Genomic DNA, 22,302 nt, shown 5'->3' with positions numbered 1-22,302 from the left:
GTGTTAATATTAAACATTCAAAGAACATACAGACTAGGACATAAATGTAGACTTGATAGGGCTACTTCTAAGCTGAAAATGAATGATAATCATATTCCTAGAGTATACAGACCTATTGAAAGGTCTCACATCTGTCAAAAGTAAAAAGCAGATTACTTGGTCTGGAAATGTATTTAAAAAACAACTGCTGAGTGTAGAAAAAAACTCTACAACATCTATTTGTGGGCCAAAATGTGAGATTTGGATTACTACATCCATCCTTTCTAAAGGTGACCTACAGGAACAGAACAACAGGCTTTTAAGACCCAGCCAAACTACAGAAATTCTTGAAAAATTGCAGGGGAGAAGATAGGGACACATTGAGCTCACATGCTGCTTAACCCTTCGGCTGCGAGCTTGGTTGTTGGAAAATATTACTTTGCTGGTGGAATACCTTTGCTGAATTGTTTTTAGGAGCATTTTAAAATCGAACATCTTTTTAACTCTGGGGGCTTTTAAATTGTAATTATTATGTGATTAGTAATTCAGGAACACTGACACCCTCCACACGCTCTTAGTCCTTCTTCCCTGCCTCGAACAGACGTTTTTAGAATCGGTGTCTGGCGGCGGTGGGCGCCATCTTAGGTGTGGCTCGGGGTGCGCTCTAGTCGCGCCGGCCTCCCGCCCTCCTCACTCCCTATATAATGTGCATCACGGCCAGATGGCGCAGCGGGCTGGCGCAGCGGGCGAGCCGGATGCGCGCCGAAGCCGCGCCTAAGCCAAGCCCGTCTGTGCCCGTCCGCGACCGGACACGGCCTAGGGCCACTACCCCTGACCCCGAAAGCCGTATCACCTGGAGCAGGAATGATTTAGTAAGTCTGTCCTCCTATACTTGCACACCAGGCCTCCATAGTATAAAAGTAGGGGAGGCTGAAGGGTGCAGACATTGCCAATTCCGTTTTTGTACATTGACAGCTGATTCCCGGGATAGTTGCCCTTCTCTGTCCTGTGGTCTGATCAATGTGAGGTCGCTCCGATGCCATAAGCTTGACATATACGATCTCCTTGCGGATTTACTACCAGATCTGCTATTCATCACAGAAACGTGGCTGGATGCCTACTCTGACCCCGACATTATTCAGGCACTACCAGACGATTATCGGATGGTGAGACTGGACAGACCTGAAGGCAGAGGGGGGGGGGGAATAGCGATTGTTTTTAAACGGAAACTTGCCTGTCAACTGGAATCAGTCCATTTGACGGGAAGTGAGACTGGTGTCTTTACCATAAATATTGATGGGAGCACGACGGTGAAGGGCTATTTAATCTACCGCCCACCGGGTCCTCTGGCAAGGTTCAAAGGCAACCTTTTAGAGGGCATCACGGAGACAGCGATGCGGAGAGACAATTTTCTGGTACTCGGAGACTTGAACATACATTTTGAAGATTTGTCCGACAATGGAGCAATGGAGTTCCGCCAAGAACTTCAAACCCTACAGTTAGAGCTAAAGGGGCAGCTTCCAACACACCAGCATGGACACCTGCTAGATCCAATATTCGCCAACTGGGAGGAAGTCACGGTGGCTTCTCCTGTGCCCCTGCCTTGGACCGATCACTTTTTTGTACCATTCTCAATTTATCTTCATAAACAAAAAGCCACTGCCCCCACCCCCCTCAACTACCCCAGGCGTAAATGGGCTAGGTTCTCCCTGCCAGAGTTCAATAAGGCTCTTACCGCAGGGGGGCCCCCTGGAGGTGACGATGCGGACACGGCAAATAAATTGCTTAATGACCGTATCACGGCCGCCTTGGATTGCACGGCCCCATTAGGCCGGTCGAAGGAGGGCGCCCGTAAACAAAGAACTGCACCATGGTTCAACGAGGCACTGCATTGTGCCAAGAGGGATTGTAAGCGTGCAGAAAGACAGTGGAGAGTGGCCTATGATAGCCAGATGAAAGAGAGATACCTCGTCAATAGACGGGCTTATCACAATCAGATTAGGATAGTGAAAGCCGCCTATTATGCTGACAGGATACTGGGTGCAGAGAACTCAGCTAAGGAACTGTTCAGTGTATATAAATCCCTGGCCGTCCCTAAAGCCTCTACAGGAGGGGAAGATCATTCAGCAGCTACCTGCAATCGAATTGCTAATTATTTTGGAGACAAAGTGTCCAAGATCTACTCTGCCTTTCCTGCCCAACCCTCAGTAGGGCACGAATTAGAAGTATCAGTAGGAGAGGAAGCTGGACAAAACATGCTGCTCAACTTTACTACCCCTCCAGCAGAAGTCCTAATTAAAATATGCAGCTCAGTGAAATCGGGCTCTCCTCGGGACCCAGCCTCTCCTAAACGGCTGGGGGATAGCCTGATGACACTCGAATCCTACATTAGGCATCTGCTGGATGTTTCCTTCCAATCCAGTTCCATGCCTGAGGTATGGAAACAAGCTGTGGTGCTTCCCCTCCGGGAGAAGCCCAATATCAGCTTTGAGAAGCTGGATAATTTGCGCCCCATCTACCTGTTACCCTATTTTTCTAAAGTGGCGGAGAAGGTGGCCAACGTGCAGCTAATGCAATTTGTGGAGAAGACCAACCTTCTTCATCCCACCCAATTCGGGTTCCGGCCTCGTCATTCGACGGAGTCAGCTCTCCTCATGGCATCCGAAACCATCAGGCAGGGTCTGATGAGGGCCAGACTATGGCCTTGATCCTTCTGGATCTCAGCGCTGCGTTCGACACTGTAGCACATTCCATCTTGCTACAGTGTCTGAACAAAGGAGGGGTGAGAGGAGCAGCGCTGAAATGGATCCAATCATTCCTATCAGGCCGAGGTTTCCAAGTCAGGCAGGGCGACTGCTACTCGGAGCGAGTAGCCTTGGACCAGGGGGTGCTGCAGGGCTCGTCCCTGAGTCCAACTCTTTTTAATCTCTACGTTGCCCCGGTTGCCACCATAGTGGAGAGTCACGGACTGCGCATGGTGTCGTATGCTGACGACACGCAGCTGGTCATCTCCCTGTCGCGTGCGCCCAGTCTCGCGGCGGACATTTTCAGAGCATGCATGCAAGATCTTGCTGCATGGATGTCTGCCAATTGCCTCAAGCTCAACGGAGGCAAGACTGAGGTGCTGGTCGTGGGGGGAGGCCAGGCGGCGTGGACGTCGGCGTGGTGGCCACCATGTCTGGGACCAGCACCAATCCCCTGCCAGGAGGCGAGGAATTTGGGTATCTGGTTCGATCCCAACCTGACCTTCGGTCCCCAGATCAATCGGGTGGTCGGATCATGCTTCGGGACTCCCAAGAGCCTCAGGAAGGTTCTGAAGTTTCTGCCTATCAAAGCACGCCAAACATTAGTGCATGCATTAGTCACATCGAAGATGGACTATGGCAATCTTCTCTATCTAGGGACCTTAGAGAAGAATCTGAGCCGCCTGCAGGTTTTGCAGAATGCTGCTGCCCGACTGGTGCTCAGATTACCTAGAAGAGCAGCCTCCAAAGCGGCGTTCCAGGCCCTGCACTGGCTCCCGGTGAGAAGCAGGGTGGAATTTAAAGCACTCTGCACCTGCCACCGGATTGTCAATGGTAAGGCACCCCTTCCACTGCAGGGACTGCTGACACAATACGAGCCTTCTCGTTCCCTAAGATCTTCCGGCATAGGGCGCCTGTCTATTCCCAAGGTGTCTAAAGCTCGGATGGGCGGAAGATCCTTTAGGTATCTGGCTGCGTCAAGCTGGAATAAACTTCCTGTGGCGCTGCGTATAGAACCATCAGAACTCATCTTCAGAGCCAAGTTAAAAACATTATAATTTACCCGGTAACAGGTTCCCGCCTTAGCACTTCTCCCGCAGCACTCGCTCCTTAGCGCGGGGACACGCCATTGTGCGTCACCAAGCGCTTTATAAAACCCCCTATTATTATTATTATTATAAATGGTCTTATGACTGAAGGCTGCAGTGTGCGTTCCTAAGCTGTTGGCCAACTTTGATGTAATATATATATATATATATGTCTCAGAGTCTTTTGTCTCTTGTATGTATAGTAAGTTGGTCTACACTTTGCCTTCTGTTTCCCCCTTTAATTTCCTTCACTTTTTGTTGTTTTGTGTAACAAGTAGATATCTTCTAAAATTCATAGTTTTCAGGGGCCGATTTGGAATTTGCAGCATCCATATTTTTACCATTTTAGCTATATAGAGAATATTGCTTACATGTTCTAACTTGGTTATGGTCTTTAATATAATCTTTTGGAATATTAAAGGACATGCTACCTCAAATAAAGTCTAATTTTTAAAGATACAATCCACAATTCGCTCTTTTGCAAGAAATGTATTTGTCAGACAAAGAAGCGATGAAACTTTAGAGGGTGGGTTAGTAACATGTTCGTTTTCTCTACACATAAGGAGAGCAATTATGTAATAATCCTTTGTCACGAACTCTTAGATATCTCAGTTGTTTCTCAGGAAAAAGATTATGTTGTCAGATGAAATATTGTCAAGCTAATCATTAATAACATACCAGTCATTATAATAAATATTTATGGCCCAACGCAAAATGATAATATATTTTGGCCAAATTTTAAATTACTGAACGAACTGTCCTGATGCTTTGGAGGCAATTGCAAACACATGTTAGATCCGTTTATCAATAGCAATTCTAAACGCAAACATATCCCTAACAATATGCAAAAAAACTACTTCAATGAGCTATAAAACAAATTCTTAAAGCTGCATTAAGGTTAAGTTACCCAGACACTATAGCCTTATAGCTTGCCTTAACGGGCAATACTGGCCCTTAAAAGCCCACTATAGCGTTAAAGGCCAAAACTGAAGGCGAGGTTCTTTAACATGGAGGGTATAGCCCAGCTACGGTGGTCTATACGGCAATTAGAGCATTCCGCCCAAGGACAGAATGTTCGAATTAGTAAAACAAAGGCCTCACTGAGCCCAAGGGTTAGATATCCCATCGGACTCTGTGAGGCCTTTGTTCGTAGCAGTTGCTGTGAAAAATAAACATTAGAATGTGGAAGCTATGGGCTTTTACCAGCCATTAGAAGCCTGGAGCTACTCCATTGTCTTCAGTAGAACGCTCAACATTGCAATGTTCTAAAAGAGAATACAACTTACTTTTCCTGGTGCACAATTCTGAATCTATACATTTTTCAGAATCAGAAGATAGTTCAATCATTAGTATATTCTGAAATTGGAGTTATTCTAATAGTAAACCATTCCCTGTTATCATTATCATAGACCTTGAATTAATTTCAAAACGCGGTGGTAGACAGAGATTTAAAACTGCTTGTTAGAGCTACACAATTTTTTTTATATACCTTTGAGATTTGTATAGAAGTAATTGTTTCTTTAACTACAACTTACAATCATTTTCCCGTGGTATGGGAGGCTTTCAGGGCCTTAGCAAGATATTTTATAAGGTATACAACGTTTACCACGCATTTTTTACCATGCACTACACTTACAACGCAGGCATTACCACGCATACCATTACAACGCATTGCGCTGGGGGGCGCTCTAGGATAGGGAATACGTTTAATTTTATATCCAACACCTTCCCTAGTATCCACGGGGACTGGAGTTGGAATATAAAATTATACTTACCACTATCCAGCACCTCAAAGCGCTATGCGTTGTAACGGTATGCGTTGTAAATACCGCGTTGTAATGGTATGCGTGGTAATAGTATGAGTGGTAACGTCATACATCCCTAACCCACAGGATGCGTTAAAAATATAAATGATACAAAATTTTAATTGAACAAACACACCTTGGAGATTATTCCTGCTTATTCTTCTTATTTATTAACGCTCACTACTAAATATTATGGTAGACTGAATAAATCGGTTACATTATTACCTAATTATTTGAAAATAAAGAAGGAGTTAAAGATAGAATCCACATATTGTAATTGAAATACTCATTCTTTTGAATATTCTGACATTTTAGATACTTTTGTCCAATTTTACAAAATGTATGCACTCTAGAATTTACTCTTCAAAAGCAACACGTAGAAGATTATTTCTAATCTCAATTAGAGAGTATTTCCCGTCAAATACTGATTGCGTCTCACTTGAAGAAGATATTTCCTCAGAGAGATTGTTAAAGCTGTGGGTTCTTTAAAAAGTAATAAATCCCTAGTTCCAAATTAGTACCCGTTGAATTTATGCCCATTCCTTCATGCTTCTTTTACCCAAATTGTTTATCAAGTTGTTATGTTGTTATGTTATGTTAAATGAATTTATTGCGCGCTCAGCTACTCATGAGTGTCCTGGCGCGGAACCATAGGGGAAGGCAGAAAGCTTCACATGAACAGATGCGTCTTCAATTTTTTCTTAAATACCCTATGGTCCTGGATGGAGCTCAGACCCAGAGGTAGGGCATTCCAAGAAACTGCCGCTTTAACTAAAAAGGAACAGCCCCCTATCCTCTGAGGCTTAAAATGCAGGACCTGGGCCAAAAATAAAGACGAGGAGCACAGAGAGCGCATAGGAGTATAAAAAGAAACGCGCTTCTGAAGTTAGATAGGGCCATGCCCGTGAAGCGCACGGTGCGCCATGACCAATGTCTTGAATATCACCCTGGCAGCTAGGGGCAGCCAATGGGTAGCCAATGATACAATCGCAGCTAGAGATGGACACTATCCCTGGATGACAGGCCCGATAAAAGTCTGGCTGCGGTATTCTGTACCACCTGCAACCTCCTTAGCCGGTAACCAGGAATACCGGCAAAGAGGGCATTTGCGTAATCCAGCCGCGACAGGATCAATGCGCAAGTAATTGTTTGCCTTGCCGCCGGAGGAACAAGGGGAAAAAAACATCTGAAAGATTTCAATAAGGCAAAGCAGCCGCCGGCCAGCTCCTTGATATGGTCCGCGAAGGAGAGATATTCGTCGAATCAGACCCCAAGATTTTTTGCTGGCTGCCCAGTAGAGGTGGGACATGGGAATTCAGGAGGCCAAAGCTGTTCTCTAAAATTTAGAGGAAATGTACCGGAGAGTAATATCTCTGATTTCCCCTCATTACATTTGAGCTGTGCCTCTGCCATCCATTTAAAAATAGATGACAGGCAAAGTTGGGCCCGGAGCACAGAATCTTCCCTCTTTGCCCAGGTGTAAAGCAGCTGGGTGTCGTCCGCATAGGGCAGAACCTTAGCCCCCATCTCCTCTGCTAGATATAGCAGGGGAGTCATGCAGATATTAAACAAAAGGGGACTAAGGGAAGAGCCCTGCGGGACACCAGTTATGACTGACTGCGAAGCGGAGGAGCACGGTGGAATCCATACCTGCTCTGACCGCCCCCTCAAAAAAGAGCGGAGCCATCCCCACACCGCATCCGATAGCCCTATACTGGCCAAGCGTGATAAGAGCAGAGAATGAGGGACCGTCAAACGCGGCTGAGAGGTCCAGCAAAATAAGTGCCACCCTACTGCCTGCGTCCAAACAGTCCCGTATGGCCTCTGCCACCTCGATCAGTACTGTTTCTGTGCTATGTGACTGCCGGAACCCAGATTGTGCTAGGTGAAGCAGAGTCAGTGTGAAAACATTTTAAATAGTGGATTTTTTCGAAGAGTCTTTCAAGATTCCCTAATTTGTTTGATCCCAAAAGAAGGTATAGATCATACATTTATACATTTTGGAACAAATATAGACCAGTCTCACTGGTATATGTGGATTATTTAACTTTTGTCAAAATTATTGCTTCCAATTTGAATATATTCTACTTAGGCTACTTGGTTGAGAACAAATTATTTTTTTTATAACAGAGAGACAATTGTCTGACAATGCTAAAGTGTATTTAAATGTCATTGGTAAAGCTGCCATTTGTAAACATCATTAAATAACGAGCTACATCTTGAAATGTCAACATATGTCAATGACATTCTTTTGTATATATCAGCTCCAGTTTTTTTTAAAGAAGTGTAGTCTTTCTCCAAGATCTAAGGTTATAAATTCAAAGGACAAATTAAAATTCTTCCATTAAACAAATATTGTATAAGCCATGTTTGATTGTACACCTTTCTCATGGAATCCTAATTTTTTTTAAAGTTGAGTTTATGGGTTTTTGCTTTATTCCGAATACGGTTAATTTAAATTCAGCAGAATGGATCTAGAGGATTGCAGATCTAATTTCTTGATGGAATACCTTATTTTCGCCCTGGCGGTTAGACTCAATTAAAATGATGTGGATTTCACTAATTCTATTCATGCTGTCATTGTTACCAGCCAATATGTCATCCTCCTTCTTTAAAGCACTTTATTCATTATTAATCACCTTTCTGTGTAATCTAAGATTTTAATTTGTAGGCTAGAATTAAATCAATCAGAGGGTGGTGTAAATTTTCCAGATTTTCAGTCTTTTCAAAATGCTTCTATGGTTAAACATCCTTGCATTGGCTGTCAGATAAAGCATCCCCTTTTATCCTATTTGAGTAAAAGCTCTTATTACTCCATTTCCTTGCTAAGGATTTTTACATTTTTCACAAAAACTTCTTTAACATCCCTTTTTTTAAGAATGTTGGTAGAATTTTTCACCTATTTCTTTGGATAGACACTAAGAGAAGGGAAGGCTTTCTAAATTCTACTCTTTAGTATAATAAATATTTAGATTAAAAAATATAACTTTATGCTGGACTTCATGGAGAAATTACGTTTTGATATTGGTCTACCAATATTATTATTTTTCAGTACTTTCTTTTACAAAAAGTTTGATATGCCAAACTCCATTGAAAGGAAAATATGAAATATTATCTAATGCTATATCAAATATCCACACAATATTACATGATAGGAATCTTTAACATACATGTTATGATGACAGCTTGCAAATACTGACATCACAATCCAGGAATCCCGTCTATAAGTTCTTAGAGATAACAAGGAAGTTGGAACTGAAATCTAAGGTTGAATTAGCTTGGGGAAAATAATGTAATTCTTTTTGGTCTATTAACCTTTGGAATAAAATGTTGTTAAATCTTCATAAATTCACACATAGCTAGTGGAATTCAAAGTGATTTTTTATAAACAATAGATTGTTGTTAAAGCCACACACGTTTCACAAAATCAATAGCATATCAAATACCTCTTGTTTGTCTTACAACACAAAATTGATCTTAAACATACACTTTCACCTGCCCAATGGTTTTAAAGATTTGGAGACAATTTTGGAATAAACTAAGCTTTATTTCTGATGCAAATATTCTCAATGACATTAAAAATATACATTTTGCTATACTTACAGGTGTTTGCAATTCCTTCTCCACTGATACTTGTTTGGTAGATCTTTTAATATAAATTGTTTATCAGCGCGCCACAAAACATTATAAAAATAATTCTATAGTTTCCTTCAAAGTTGGTGGTACAGTGTTTGTTGCAATCATAGACTTGGAAGAGCTTATACATAGCCAGTTTCACATGCTATTTAAAGAGATTTATTTAGGAGCCTGGTAACTTCATATCTCAATAATATCTTGAGAAATTGGTCCGCTAACTCTCTCAAACAAGAAATAGTACTCAAACCTCCTTAAATGTTTGCATTATACAGTTCTATTTTGTTTTATAAAACATGTTTTTTTGACTGTTCTTTGTAAATGATGACCTTTAACACACCATGAATTTGTTTCATTTTATGAACCCTATTTATATATCATTTATTATTATGTTTTAACTGTAGTGCTTTACTGCTCAAATTTCTTTTCCTAATTTCTTTTCCTGCTTATCGTGATTGATAAGGTTTCATGTATTTTATCATTTTTTTGTGAAAAGAGAATGTCCTTCTAATTGCATCGCATAGCTTCACTCTTCTTATATGTTATGATAATCTCTTTATCAATAGATACTGCTGTGTTTGGTGAGAATCTAATTCTCAATCTGTTACTTAATAAAATACTTTTCAAACTTAAAAAATTGTGAAGGGAGAGAGAAGAGAAAATTGAGGAAGACAGAAATAATGACGTGAGTTGGGGAAAAATAGAAGGTTTCGGAGAACAAATGAGGAGAGATTCAGACGAGTCAAGGAAGGAAGGGGATACATATGGGCAGATTGGTTGAGGCCAAAGGGTGGAAAGGAAGTACATTTGTCATCTATTTAGAGTATATAGAGTAGCCCTTGCATTTGACTCTTCTGCCATGTCAAGTCCTTAATGCACTTCAGTGGTGTAAAACTATAAGATATGGTTTGGAATTCATAAAGAGGTGCACTTGACCAAGTGAGTGTCGAGCCCGAGGTATGCTTGGGGTAATCAGTGGTAGGCATATGCATGAGTGAGCTCGGTGGAACTCCAGAGAAGAAAACATCGGCTGAGAGGGGCCACAGCAGAATATATCACAAGGCCCACCCTAACCATTTCCTGGGCTGCTGTTGGCACTTCTGAATCTGTGATTTGACACCAGTGAGATCAAATCCAATAAAAGGAATTTACTATGTTAAGCTGTTGCATGTTCCAAGTGGTTCCAAACATGGATACGCCCCTCTCCAGTCTGTCTTCACAGAGGCATTACCAAATATATTTGTTTAATGGGAGCGATGTACGCATCGTTGCATACTAAAGTCCAGTTCTGAACAGCTTTACTCCTTGAGTAAATGTGACTTACTCCAGGAAATTCAGAAGTAAGGCAGGAGTAAGTCACACCTACTGACAAAAAGATCTTTGTAAATAGATCCTTTATCTACTGTGGAAAGGGTGCACTCATCTATTTTGAGTGTTTTGTGAGAAACTATAACCCTCTGCTCAGACTTGCAGCCATCACACACACAACCCATCTGCTTGCATACGCAACCGTAACCGACTCAAGTTGTGGAGAGCAGTTGGCAGACTCACCAGTGGAGACTTGTAGTACCGGTGCAGGATGTTGATGAAGTCTGTAATCGTTAACATCCCTAGGGGAAGAAAAGCAGGAAAAGTGAACAACAGGGACAGACAGAGCCCGACGACAGAAAAAGACACGACCAAGAAGAAACAGCCGTCTGGGTGTTGACTACAGGTCTGCAGTACAGAAAGGGGCTCCTTATTTACACCTAGATGTTATTTATCCATTCATCCCTCCAGCACCTTAATGTATGGAAGGAGAGTGGTGAGACGGTGAATGCAGATAGATAAACATGAAAAGACAGGCGTACACTGTCAAGGGAGCAGACTTGGGGCCTGATTTAAATGTTGGTGGATGCGTCACGCCGTCGCAGTGCTCACAGATATCGTGTCTGCCACAATATAAATGCCATTATATCCTATAGGATTTATATAATTTACCAGATGGAATATGATGGAGTAACCCATCCGCCGAGATCTAAATCAGACCCTATGACGCGAAAGGATCTAGTGCAGTTTTCATTCTGTGTTACTTTTGCACAGTGATATCTTTTCCTTTTTCAGGGTATTTTTGCATTTCCATCTGTGTTTTTAATAAAAAAATGACAAGAGAAATGACTGAGTTCGCCATATGATGAGCTGAGCCCTACCATGGGGGAGAAGTGACCGCCACCTATGGCAGATGAGTAAAATAGAAACATGGCGGGCTTTAGGACCCTCCTCAGACAGGGTAACTCGTCTCCTGGGCTACGTGCTCCCTAGGCTGCTCCAATGGCACAATAATCATGGCAATGCAGAGCAAAGGCGTATTTAATTTTAACACAGGATGTACAGTACAGAAGCAAGGCACATTAGCTGCAGAAACACAACAGAACAGGAAGTCCAATCCTTCAGAGTGTAGATCGTTTAAGACAGGAAATCCTTCGCGAGAGAGAGGCAAAGCAGGCTTTTCTCAGCTTCGGAAGAAATTATTCAACCAGTGGCGTTCACTACAGAGGATGCAGCTCAATGAGCTGAAATCACGGCCCCTATGATGTGGGCGTAACAAGGCTGCAGGTCAGCAGAGCCTGTTCTCAGCCCGAGTCCACCTACCCCACTTCATGAGAGTAACACCTGGCCCACTTCACTCAGAGACCATCACCTGCCCCACTTCACTCATGAGACAAACACCTGGACCTCTTCACTCATTAGACCCACACCTGGCCCACTTCACTCAGTAGACAAACACCTGGTGCAATTCATGAGACCAACACCTGGCCTACTTCCCTCAGGGGACCATCACCTGCCCCACTTCACTCATGAAACAAACATCTGGCCAACTTCACTCATGAGAGTAACACCTGGGCCACTTCACTCAGAGAGCAATACCTGGCCCACTTCACTCAGGAGACCAGCACCTGGTGTACTTCACTCAGAGACCAACACCTGTCCCACTTCCCTCATGAGACAAACACCTGGCCACCTTCACTCAGGAGACCAACACCTGGTGTACTTCACACAGAGACCAACACCTGGCCCACTTCACTCATGAGACAAACATCTGGCCCCCTTCACTCATGAGACCCACACCTGGCCCACTTCACTCAGTAGACAAACACCTGGAGCAATTCATGAGACCAACACTTGGCCCACTTCACTCAGGAGACCAAAATACCTGGTGCACTTCACTCACAAACCAACACCTGCCCCACTTCACTCATGAGACAAACACCTGGCCCCCTTCAATCATGAGACCCACACCTGGCCCACTTCACTCAGTAGACAAACACCTGGAGCAATTCATGAGACCAACACCTGGCCCACTTTACTCAGAGACCAATACCTGGTGCACTTCACTCAGAGACCAAAACCTGGCCCACTTCACTCAGATACTAACAACGGGCCCACACCACTCAGAGACCAACACCTGGTGTACTTCACTCAGAGACCAACACCTGTCCCACATCACTCAGAGACAACCCCCTGGTGCAATTCAGTCAGGACACCAACTCCTGGCCACTTCACTCAAGAGATGAACACCTGGTGCAATTCACTCAGGACACCAACTCCTGTCCCACTTCACTCAGAGACCAACACCTGGTGTACTTCACTCAGAGAGACCAACACCTGCCCCACATCACTCGGAGACCAACACTGTGCCTACTTCACTCAGCGAGCAACACCTGGCCCATTTCACTCAGAGACCAAAACCTGGCCCACTTCACTCAGAGACTAACAACTGGCCCACATCACTCAGAGACAAACCCCTGGTGCAATTCAGTCAGGACACCAACTCCTGGCCCACTTCACTCAAGAGATGAACACCTGGTGCAATTCACTCAGGACACCAACTCCTGGCCCACTTCACTCAGAGATCAACACCTGTCCCACATCACTCAGAGACAAACCCCTGGTGCAATTCAGTCAGGACACCAACTCCTGGCCCACTTCACTCAAGAGATGAACACCTGGTGCAATTCACTCAGGACACCAACTCCTGGCCCACTTCACTCAGAGACCAACACCTGGTGTACTTCACTCAGAGACCAACACCTGCCCCACATCACTCGGAGACCAACACCGTGCCTACTTCACTCAGAGAGCAACACCTGACCCACTTCACTCAGAGACCAAAACCTGGCCCACTTCACTCAGAGACTAACAACGGGCCCACATCACTCAGAGACCAACACCTGGTGTACTTCACTCAGAGACCAACACCTGTCCCACATCACTCAGAGACAAACCCCTGGTGCAATTCAGTCAGGACACCAACTCCTGGCCCACTTCACTCAAGAGACGAACACCTGGTACAATTCACTCAGGACACCAACTCCTGGCCCACTTCACTCAGAGACCAACACCTGGTGTACTTCACTCAGAGACCAACACCTGCCCCACATCACTCGGAGACCAACACCGTGCCTACTTCACTCAGAGAGCAACACCTCGCCCACTTCACTCAGAGACCAACACCTGGTGTACTTCACTCAGAGACCAACACCTGCCCCACATCACTCAGAGACAACACCTGTCCCACTTCACTCAGAGACCAACACCTGGCCCACTTCACTCAAAGACCAATACCTGGCCCACATCACTCAGAGACCAACACCTGGTGCAATTCAATCAGGACCCCAACACCTGGTGCAATTCACTCAGAGACCAACACCTGTCACACTTCACTCGGAGACCAACACCTGGCCCACTTCACTCAGAGACCAACACCTGGCCCACTTCATTCAGAGACCAACACCTTGCCCACATCACTCAGAGACCAACACCTGGTGCAAATCACTCAGGAGACTAACATCTGGCCCAGTTTAATTTGTCTTTTTGAAACACATCCTGTTTTCCTTTTATTGAAAATGGCCGGCATTTAAAAACAAAAGTTGCTTTGTTTAAAAGCAAATCCAGCATGGTGGTCTGCTGTCCCTAGCAGACTACCTTCCCTTTGTAATTGCCCATCCCAATGGGTCACAAGTTACGACCTGCCTCATGAATATTGATGAGGCAGGTCAGTTGCGACCCTATTGGGCATCATTAAGGTGTCTGAGACACATTAGTGCATTTTATTTTGCACGTCTCTCATTGCAAGTCACAAAAGGTCGCAATGAGAGACTCGCAAAATGAAATGGTCGTACATCCGGCCCTAAGAGTTGTCAGATAATTATCCCCCATTGCAACTGTCCCCTGATAGATTCCGACAGGTCAAATCAATCGATGTTATCAGGGAAAGGCCCAGAAAGGACAAAACACATGAACACTTTGTGTTCAACACCAATTCTGTGTGTTATGTTTCATTTCACCCCGGGATAATATGTGGTAGGCTTGGTAATTACCCCAACCTATACCTCCAGGAGCTGTGTTTACTCCCTCTCTGAGGCAATCATCAGCAAATAGGAGGTTGGCGATGGGCTAGGGTGGGCTGAGGGGTTAACCCAGTCATCCTATTGGCTGACACAGTGTGCACTTATGCTTATCCCAGACATTTTGGTAAAATTAGAGGTCATTTATTATTTAATGTAATTGCAACATTTACCGCCCGGGGCATATTTAGCACAAGATCCCTTCTGCACCAGATCTCTTACATTTTGATTGCTGGACAAGAGGCCTTAGCCATTGTCACCTAAACAATCCCTGAAGTTGCCAACCTAATCTGTCTGATGTCCAGGGTACGCAGAACCTCAATGCACGAGCCGTGTCCTTGTGTTCAGCATTGAACCAATGAAAGTGGGAGGAAGGAAAAGGATTTAGGATAAAGAATCTTAAGGTAAAAGCAAAGCCCTGGAAAAGGAAGAAAGGTCCCTACTCTGGAGAGTCGCGGTCCGCTGTGTGCGACTGTTCTTGACAATGTATCGAGAGTTTGTAATGGGATTGTGCATCCGTTCCTAAGCCAATCAAACTTCGGTTGGAAGGTCTGAGGAAGACCAGACAGTAGCCTTGTGTGATTGGGGGATTCCCTCTCGGTGCCCTTCTTAGTTCGAGGGAGGGTGATGGTGGACAGCCACCAGCTCCACCATTGACAGAACATTAGTGGTGCAACTGACGCATGTGTGAGGGGGGGGGGCACCACTCACACTGGCATGGCATCCTTCTATATCTGTGGTTGTTCCGCACAGGAAAAGTTCTTGTGACCCCCACGTACTAAGAGGAAGCTCCTAGCACATTGGCGAGGGAAGGAGGGAGAGGGGGCATTCGCTACAGGCCCGGTTCCAGCGGGTGGGCCGGTTGGGCCAGGCCCACCCAAACATTAGCCTTGGTCCTCGCAGTGAGGGCTTGAAGGCAGGCGGGCAATGCACAAGTCGTGTGTGTTAGCCCGAGCCGAGACAGCTTCCCGGGCGCACACACACAGAGACAAATTTAGAGATTATCGCAGCCGCACCCAAGTACTTCACAGGTCTTTAAAGACCATTTAAATGTTAACAAGGCTTTGTTTATTTTTTCACCCCTTCATCTCTGCATAGTGAAAGGCGACAAATCCTTTCTTTGACAATGGTAACCTTTGGTAACTTTTGCCTACTGTCCTGCTGCATTTATATTTCTTTTTCTATGCAGCACAGGAGAAAAGAAGTTTGTTTATTCCTAGTCACCTTTCCTGACCCCTGCAGTGGCTTACCTCATCAGGCTGTGACACACAAATTGACTAATTTAGTAGGTAAGAGAATGTGTTACTATTTTTTTTTCTTTTTGAAATCTGCACAGGCCCAGCAGGACACATACTTCGTGTGTGCTTCATTTAAACAGTTTTTAGGTCTCGGCCTTCGCAACGCGCATGCGTTGCAAAGTAAAAATACCTTTTCCCGTCGCTTTGGCTTTTCAGCCAAGCACGTGCACGCGTTCCATTGCCTTCAATGGCAACGCGCGCACGTAGGAGATTCACTCACTGTAGCTTGCGCCACCATCTGGCAGCAATTATCGCTCCCGCGAGTGAATCCCACCCGCCACCCTCCTCCCCCGCCGCACAGAGGCGAACTTGTTTGTTGCTTGTTATATTCTTACATCTGCCTGCAGCAGTCCGCTCCGCTTGTACCAGCCCGTACTTGCCCTTTGTCCCTGTACCTCGTACTTTCACGTGGTGTCAGCCGTGTCCTGTATGGGCTGTGCTGGTTGGCAGAAAATGGCGGCTCCGCCGATCCCCTCGTCTTGGGCCTTAAAAATGTCTGGCTCAGTGCCCCCCTGCTGCTCGTTACTCCTGGTGGCCCCCGGCAGTCAATATGCTGAAGAGGGGGGGGCAGCAGGTCCTCCATTGTGTGCTGTGGTACTGCCAACACCCACACCCACACTTCCTATTTCCATAGACCCGCATACCGCAGGTCACTCTGCTTGTGCCATTGTCAAGTTGGAAGAGTTCAGTTTTCAAGAGTTACTTCAACTTCATGAAAATAGGTTCAGCTCTAAGGTTGTGGTTGGTTGTTCCAGGGTCTAAGACCTTGAGCTCCCCAAGTTATGTACCTCCATATTTCATCCACTTTAACAATAGCTGGTTTACCAGATGGCCAGTTCAGTCCACCTCGAGGCGAGTCAGTTCAAAGTATGTGCACCACACAAGATAATATGTTACATACAAAAAAAATATAAAAACTGACCATCCTGGAAATAGTCAACACGCTTATGGAGAGCAAAATTGGGTAAAAAGTTAAATGTAAACATGAACTAATGCACGGACATGGATCATCTTAACGTTTTTTACAATATGTGTCCAGAAATTGTCAGTGTTTTACCGGTCAATTTAAGGAGGTAAAAATAGGGTCCAATAGAGGCCCATTTCAATGTGTTTTAAAATATTACCGGGCCTGTGACACGGAGTGAGCCGGGCCACTTAAAGCCCCGGGAATTAATCGAATTCAAGCAGAAACTCCACGCGCCTTCGCGTCGAAGATTTCTTCTGGTACCTTCAGGCACTACAAACACTTATCTCCTCCTGCGAGGCCTTAGCAAGTGTCATATTAAAACTTTATTTTGGTCGATGTTTAAAGGGTACCTAGACCCATGGACCCGGGTGGTGCCAGGTTACCAGCAGACGGAGCGCACCAAGGCGCAGAGACTTCTGGGAGAGTACAATGCTGCCATGTGAAGTCAACGCCATGACACGACATGTACTATTGTGGGCCGAGGCAACCATTCTGAAGGAAAGGAGGGGGAGGGGGGTGTAAAAGCTTCTGAAAGAAAACTTTAAAAATGCCATGAAAAATTACACAAATATAACTGCACCATTATGTCCCATTGTACATGTGCCCATCAATTATTCCAAGTTGGGAAGCAGTACGGTGTATTCTGATACATTCCCGAGTGGGGTGCTGCTACAAACAATTTTATAGACACTCATTACGCTTTTTTGTTTGTTTCTTGAAAAATCCACTTCTGTTTTCTGTGCCCCGAGGGCGTCATTGTTTTCTGTGTTTGTGTGAGCGGAGCGGGGGCCTTCATTTGGACCCACGGCCTCCAGCTGAGGGGCTGAATAGGCAGGGGTCAGTAACCCTGGCAGCCCGGCCCCAGCTGCAGCGGCCTGGGCGATTCCCCGGTGATGAGGAGGTGAGAAGTGCCCTCTGATGACGCCCCCGGAGCGGGGGCTGAGTGGCCACTATTGTGTTGTCGCAGGCCTTCCGGGTAGGAGGGTGAGGAGTGTCCTTCCTTTGCTCTGTTGATACCGTAAAAGCCTAACTGTTGTTTTAGGAATGAGGCTTAAAAAAACAAGCATTGGCATAGCCAATAGGTCTCGCTTTTGGGACCTTATAAGTGTTTAGCCACAAAACAGTTGGTGTTGTTGCACCAAGGATATTGTGCTGAATAACTAAATACTTATAAGGTCCCAAAAAAAAGACCTATTGGCTATGCCACTGCTTGTTATCATTATCATGGCCGATGCAGGACAGCAATAAGACAATACAAAATGCCCAGATAACGCTGGTGATTAATAATTCTTCTGGAGAGCAATCATTTGTCTGTTAGTAGTTTTTAAATGCAGATGAACTATATTTTATGTGGATAGCTGAGTGGGTTCCTGCCTTTGTCACAGAGATCCTTATGTTACTTCAGAAGTTACAATCCTAACATAGGACAGTGGCCAATGAACTGTCACCAAAGAGCTGTCTACAAACATGAATGGTATAGATAGAACTTCGCTTTTTTTGTTTCGTGATATAGTTAGAACTTCCTCAGTCTTTCATTATTCTAATGTTGCTAAAATGAGTACTTTGGGGCAGATATACATTTTTATCAGTAACGCTGACCCCCATGGAATACTCTTTAATCCTAAGGTTGTGTTTCCCCAGAACAAACCCTCTTAAAATATCCCGCCCACCAGTATGGATGACTTGATTCGTACACCTTGTAATCCTCATTGGCTTACGTGACATTCCCTGAAGACTGATTTACATACTTGTATGATTTATTGTCTCTGTATAATGTGTGCGTGGTGTAAAATTCTGTGACACACTACACTGATATGAGTAGCGCTATACAACAAATGAAATGCATATGAGATAGTGGCTATGTAGAGACGAGGTGTGCTGGTGGGGGGTGTCAGTGAGGGAATCTGAGAAGGAGGTAGTGGGATGGGCTACAGAGAGATGAGGGGCACTGGTGGAGGGTGGCAGTGAGAGAATCCGAGGAAGAGGTCAATAGGGGGGCCATGGAGGGATGAGGGACACTGTTGGAAGATGGTAGTAAAGGTTTTTGGGGAGAAAGAGATTATTGGTGCGGCCCAAAAAAGACTTTTGTCATGGCCTTTCTGTTTTTGTTTATTTATTTAGCATCCGGGCCATAAGGGCTACTGTGAAACATACTTTAAAGTACCTGCTAATTATATTACTGCTATATTCAATGTTTTAAGTTTGAAGGTGATTTTATTAATGTTTTTACCGGGAATAATGAAAGTGGAGCCCGATGGTGCCTGATATGGGGCTGGGGCCCAAGGTCAGCTGTGAGATAAGGTGCACTGGAGAGGAGTAGTGGATATTCAAGCCTGTAAGGGAGTGCGCTGCAGAGTCCAGGGTTAGGTGGAGGTAGTAATGAAGAGGGATTCTCCCTGAAGGCTCGCACAGAGGGAGCCCAAGGAGTGTCACTGGCCTGATACTCTCACCTCAGAAACCTCCTCTTCCCATCTAAGGCGCATTACATGGAAAACACTTTTTGAGAGTGATAATATTAAAAAGAGAATTTGAAAAGAGTGCGTTTTACTGGGCCTTGTAAGACTAAGAAGAGATAAAGGAGGGCCCTGAAGAAGGCCTGGCTAGATATATATGCGACAAATCGAGCCCGCAGTGGCCCACCCAAATGCACCCTTGGACCACCCAAATAAAAATTCCTTTGAGCCGGGCCTGATTCGCTATGTTATTTCAACGATGGACTCCCACTTTGAGGGTCAGCCTTCAGGAAATAAGTCACAACAGATATGCTGGCCTGGCCTGGCGGGCCGGCAACCTCATTGGATTTCCCCGGAGCAGCTCCTGGCAAGGAAATGAAACCCCTTGTAGGGGAAAAATGGCCCTGATTGGGGGCACCTCAACATTTATGAAACCACCTACGGTTGTGGGGCTGGAGCCCTGCCCCTAACATTACGAGCCATACTACCACCATCTACAAAGATCCTCTTTTCAACTAGAGAACAAGATGTTTGTGCAACTAGGAATAGGCAAAATATGGGGGTTCGAAGGAAAGGCACCCCCGGGGACAGAGTCCCGGCACTTCTTCTATTTGAAAATGAGAGTCCTGGCACTTCTTCCGTTTGAAAGTGAGAGTCCTGGCACTTTTTCCATTTGAAAGTGGGAGTCTCGGCACTTCTTCCGTTTGAAAGTGAGTCCCAGCACTTCTTCCGTTTGAAAGTGAGAGTCCCGGCACTTCTTCAGGTACTCTGAGACTGTGAATACCTGCACTCTTGTGTGTCCTGTTCAACCGCTGAAGGAAAGTGCAGACTGTGCATGCCAGTTCACAAGGTGCAGTGCCAGTGTGCACAGTATCCTACACGTGCATGCACCGTGGAGGCACAGAAGCAGTCAGGGCACCAGCAGACTGCACCGACTGGGCAACACTGGAGTCCACACTGTGCCGTGACTGGCAGGGTCCTGAGCAGAGAAACCAGCAGACAACTCCAGACCCGACTCTCCTGCAGGGGCCGACCCCTGAAGTAGAAATTACAAAAACTGAGGGGCAGATTTACAAGCCCCTTGTGTCACTTTTGCGATGTTAAAAATGACGCAAGGGCCTTGTCAATAAGCCCCTGAATGTCAGACTCCGTCTGCGCGCGCCTCAGCAGCCCCAACTCTGAGGGGATCCAATCTCTCGCTCGGGGTATTTGGAACAGTAGATCGAATCTAAAACAAGCATTGGAAATGCAATAGGTCTCGCATTAGGAAAGTTTGAGCTATTAGTATTGTAAATGACACTTTTTTTATTTATGTGTTGGTTTTGAAAGTAGCAAAATTAATAGCTTTGTCAGTTACAATGTCAATAGTTTTGACTTTTGCAAATGTGACACCTATAGCATTTGTAATGCAATGTGTGTTGTATTTACGTGACTTAGATGTATTGATATTACAAAAAACAATGGCTTTTAATTTTGCAAATAATTAATACTTAAATAAAAGTTTTTGTAATTTATAATGGCAATAGCTTAAACGTTTGTAAATTACTTTTGCGAAGATTATGTTCAGTGTATTTTATTGTGACGAAAATCCAAGAACATTGCATTTGCACCTACACACACACAGAGCCACACTCATATAGATGTGGTGGTGGTGGATCTGGGGGATATGGTGGTGGTGATGGTGGATGTGGTGGTGATGGTGGTGGATGTGGGGGTGGATGTGGTGGTGGTGGTGGATGTGGTGGAGGTGGTGGATGTGGTGGTGGTGGATGTGGTGGGGGTGGATGTGGTGGTTGTGGTTGTGGGTGTGGTGAAAGTGGTGGTAGATGTGGTGGAAGTGATGGTGGTGGATGTGGTGGTGGTGGATGTGGTGGTGGTGGATGTGGTGGTGGTGGATGAGGTGGTGGTGGATGAGGTGGTGGATGTGGTGGTGGATGAGGTGGTGGATGTGGTGGTGGATGTGGTGGTGGATGTGGTGGATGATGTGGTGGATGTGGCGGTGGTGGATGTGGTGGTGGTGGATGTGGTGGTGGATTTCATGGTGGATGTGGAGGTGATGGTGGATGTGGTGGTGGATGTGGTGGTGGATGTGATGGTGGATGTGATGGTGGATGTGGTGGTGGATGTGGTGGTGATGGTGGATGTGGTGGTGGATGTGGTGGTGGATGCGGTGGAGGTGGTGGATGCGGTGGTGGTGGTAGTGGTGGATGGGGTGGTGGTTGTAGTGGATGTGGTGGTGGATGTAGTGGTGGTGGGTGTGGTGGTGGTGGTGCATGTGGTGGTGGTGGTGCATGCGGTGGTGGTGGATGCGGTGGTGGTGGATGTGGTGGATGTGGTGGTGGTGGATGTGGTGGATGTGGTGGTGGAGGATGTGGTGGATGTGGCGGTGGATGTCCATGGTGGATGTGGAGATGATGGTGGATGTGGAGGTGATGGTGGAGATGATGGTGGATGTGGTGGTGGTGGTGGATGTAATGGTGGATGTGGTGGTGGATGTGGTGGTGGATGTGGTGGTGGATGTGGTGGTGGTGGTGGATGTGGTGGTGGTGGTGGATGTGGTGGTGGTGGTGGATGTGGTGGTGGATGTGGTGGTGGCGGTGGTGGATGTGGCGGTGGTGGATGTGGCGGTGGTGGATGTGGCGGTGGATTTCATGGTGGATGTGGAGGTGATGGTGGATGCAGTGGTGGATGTGGTGGTGGATGTGGTGGTGGATGTGATGGTGGATGTGGTGGTGATGGTGGATGTGATGGTGGATGCGGTGGTGGATGCGGTGGTGGTGGTAGTGGTTGATGGGGTGGTGGTTGTAGTGGATGTGGTGGTGGATGTAGTGGTGGTGGGTGTGGTGGTGGTGGTGCATGCGGTGGTGGTGGATGCGGTGGTGGTGGATGTGGTGGTGGTGGATGTGGTGGATGTGGTGGTGGTGGATGTGGTGGTGGATGTCACGGTG

General features: G+C 45.7%; 1 protein-coding gene across 5 annotated transcripts in view; it reads right to left on the bottom strand.

The window, feature by feature from the left end:
* PRKAG3 (protein kinase AMP-activated non-catalytic subunit gamma 3) overlaps nucleotides 1-22,302 on the bottom strand; it is a 332,947-nt gene that overhangs the window by 100,062 nt on the left and 210,583 nt on the right. For all 5 annotated transcript variants that reach the window (XM_086954427.1, XM_086954429.1, XM_086954428.1 and 2 more), the window contains one exon: nucleotides 10,801-10,859. In XM_086954427.1, the coding sequence (XP_086810553.1) occupies nucleotides 10,801-10,859 (59 nt within the window). The remainder of the gene's footprint in view (nucleotides 1-10,800; nucleotides 10,860-22,302) is intronic.

This window comes from Lissotriton vulgaris, chromosome 2_1 (genome assembly GCF_964263255.1).
Source record: "Lissotriton vulgaris chromosome 2_1, aLisVul1.2, whole genome shotgun sequence".
NCBI lineage: Eukaryota > Metazoa > Chordata > Amphibia > Caudata > Salamandridae > Lissotriton > Lissotriton vulgaris.
Note: the sequence above shows the minus strand (reverse complement) of the source record. Positions and strands in the feature narration are given on the sequence as shown.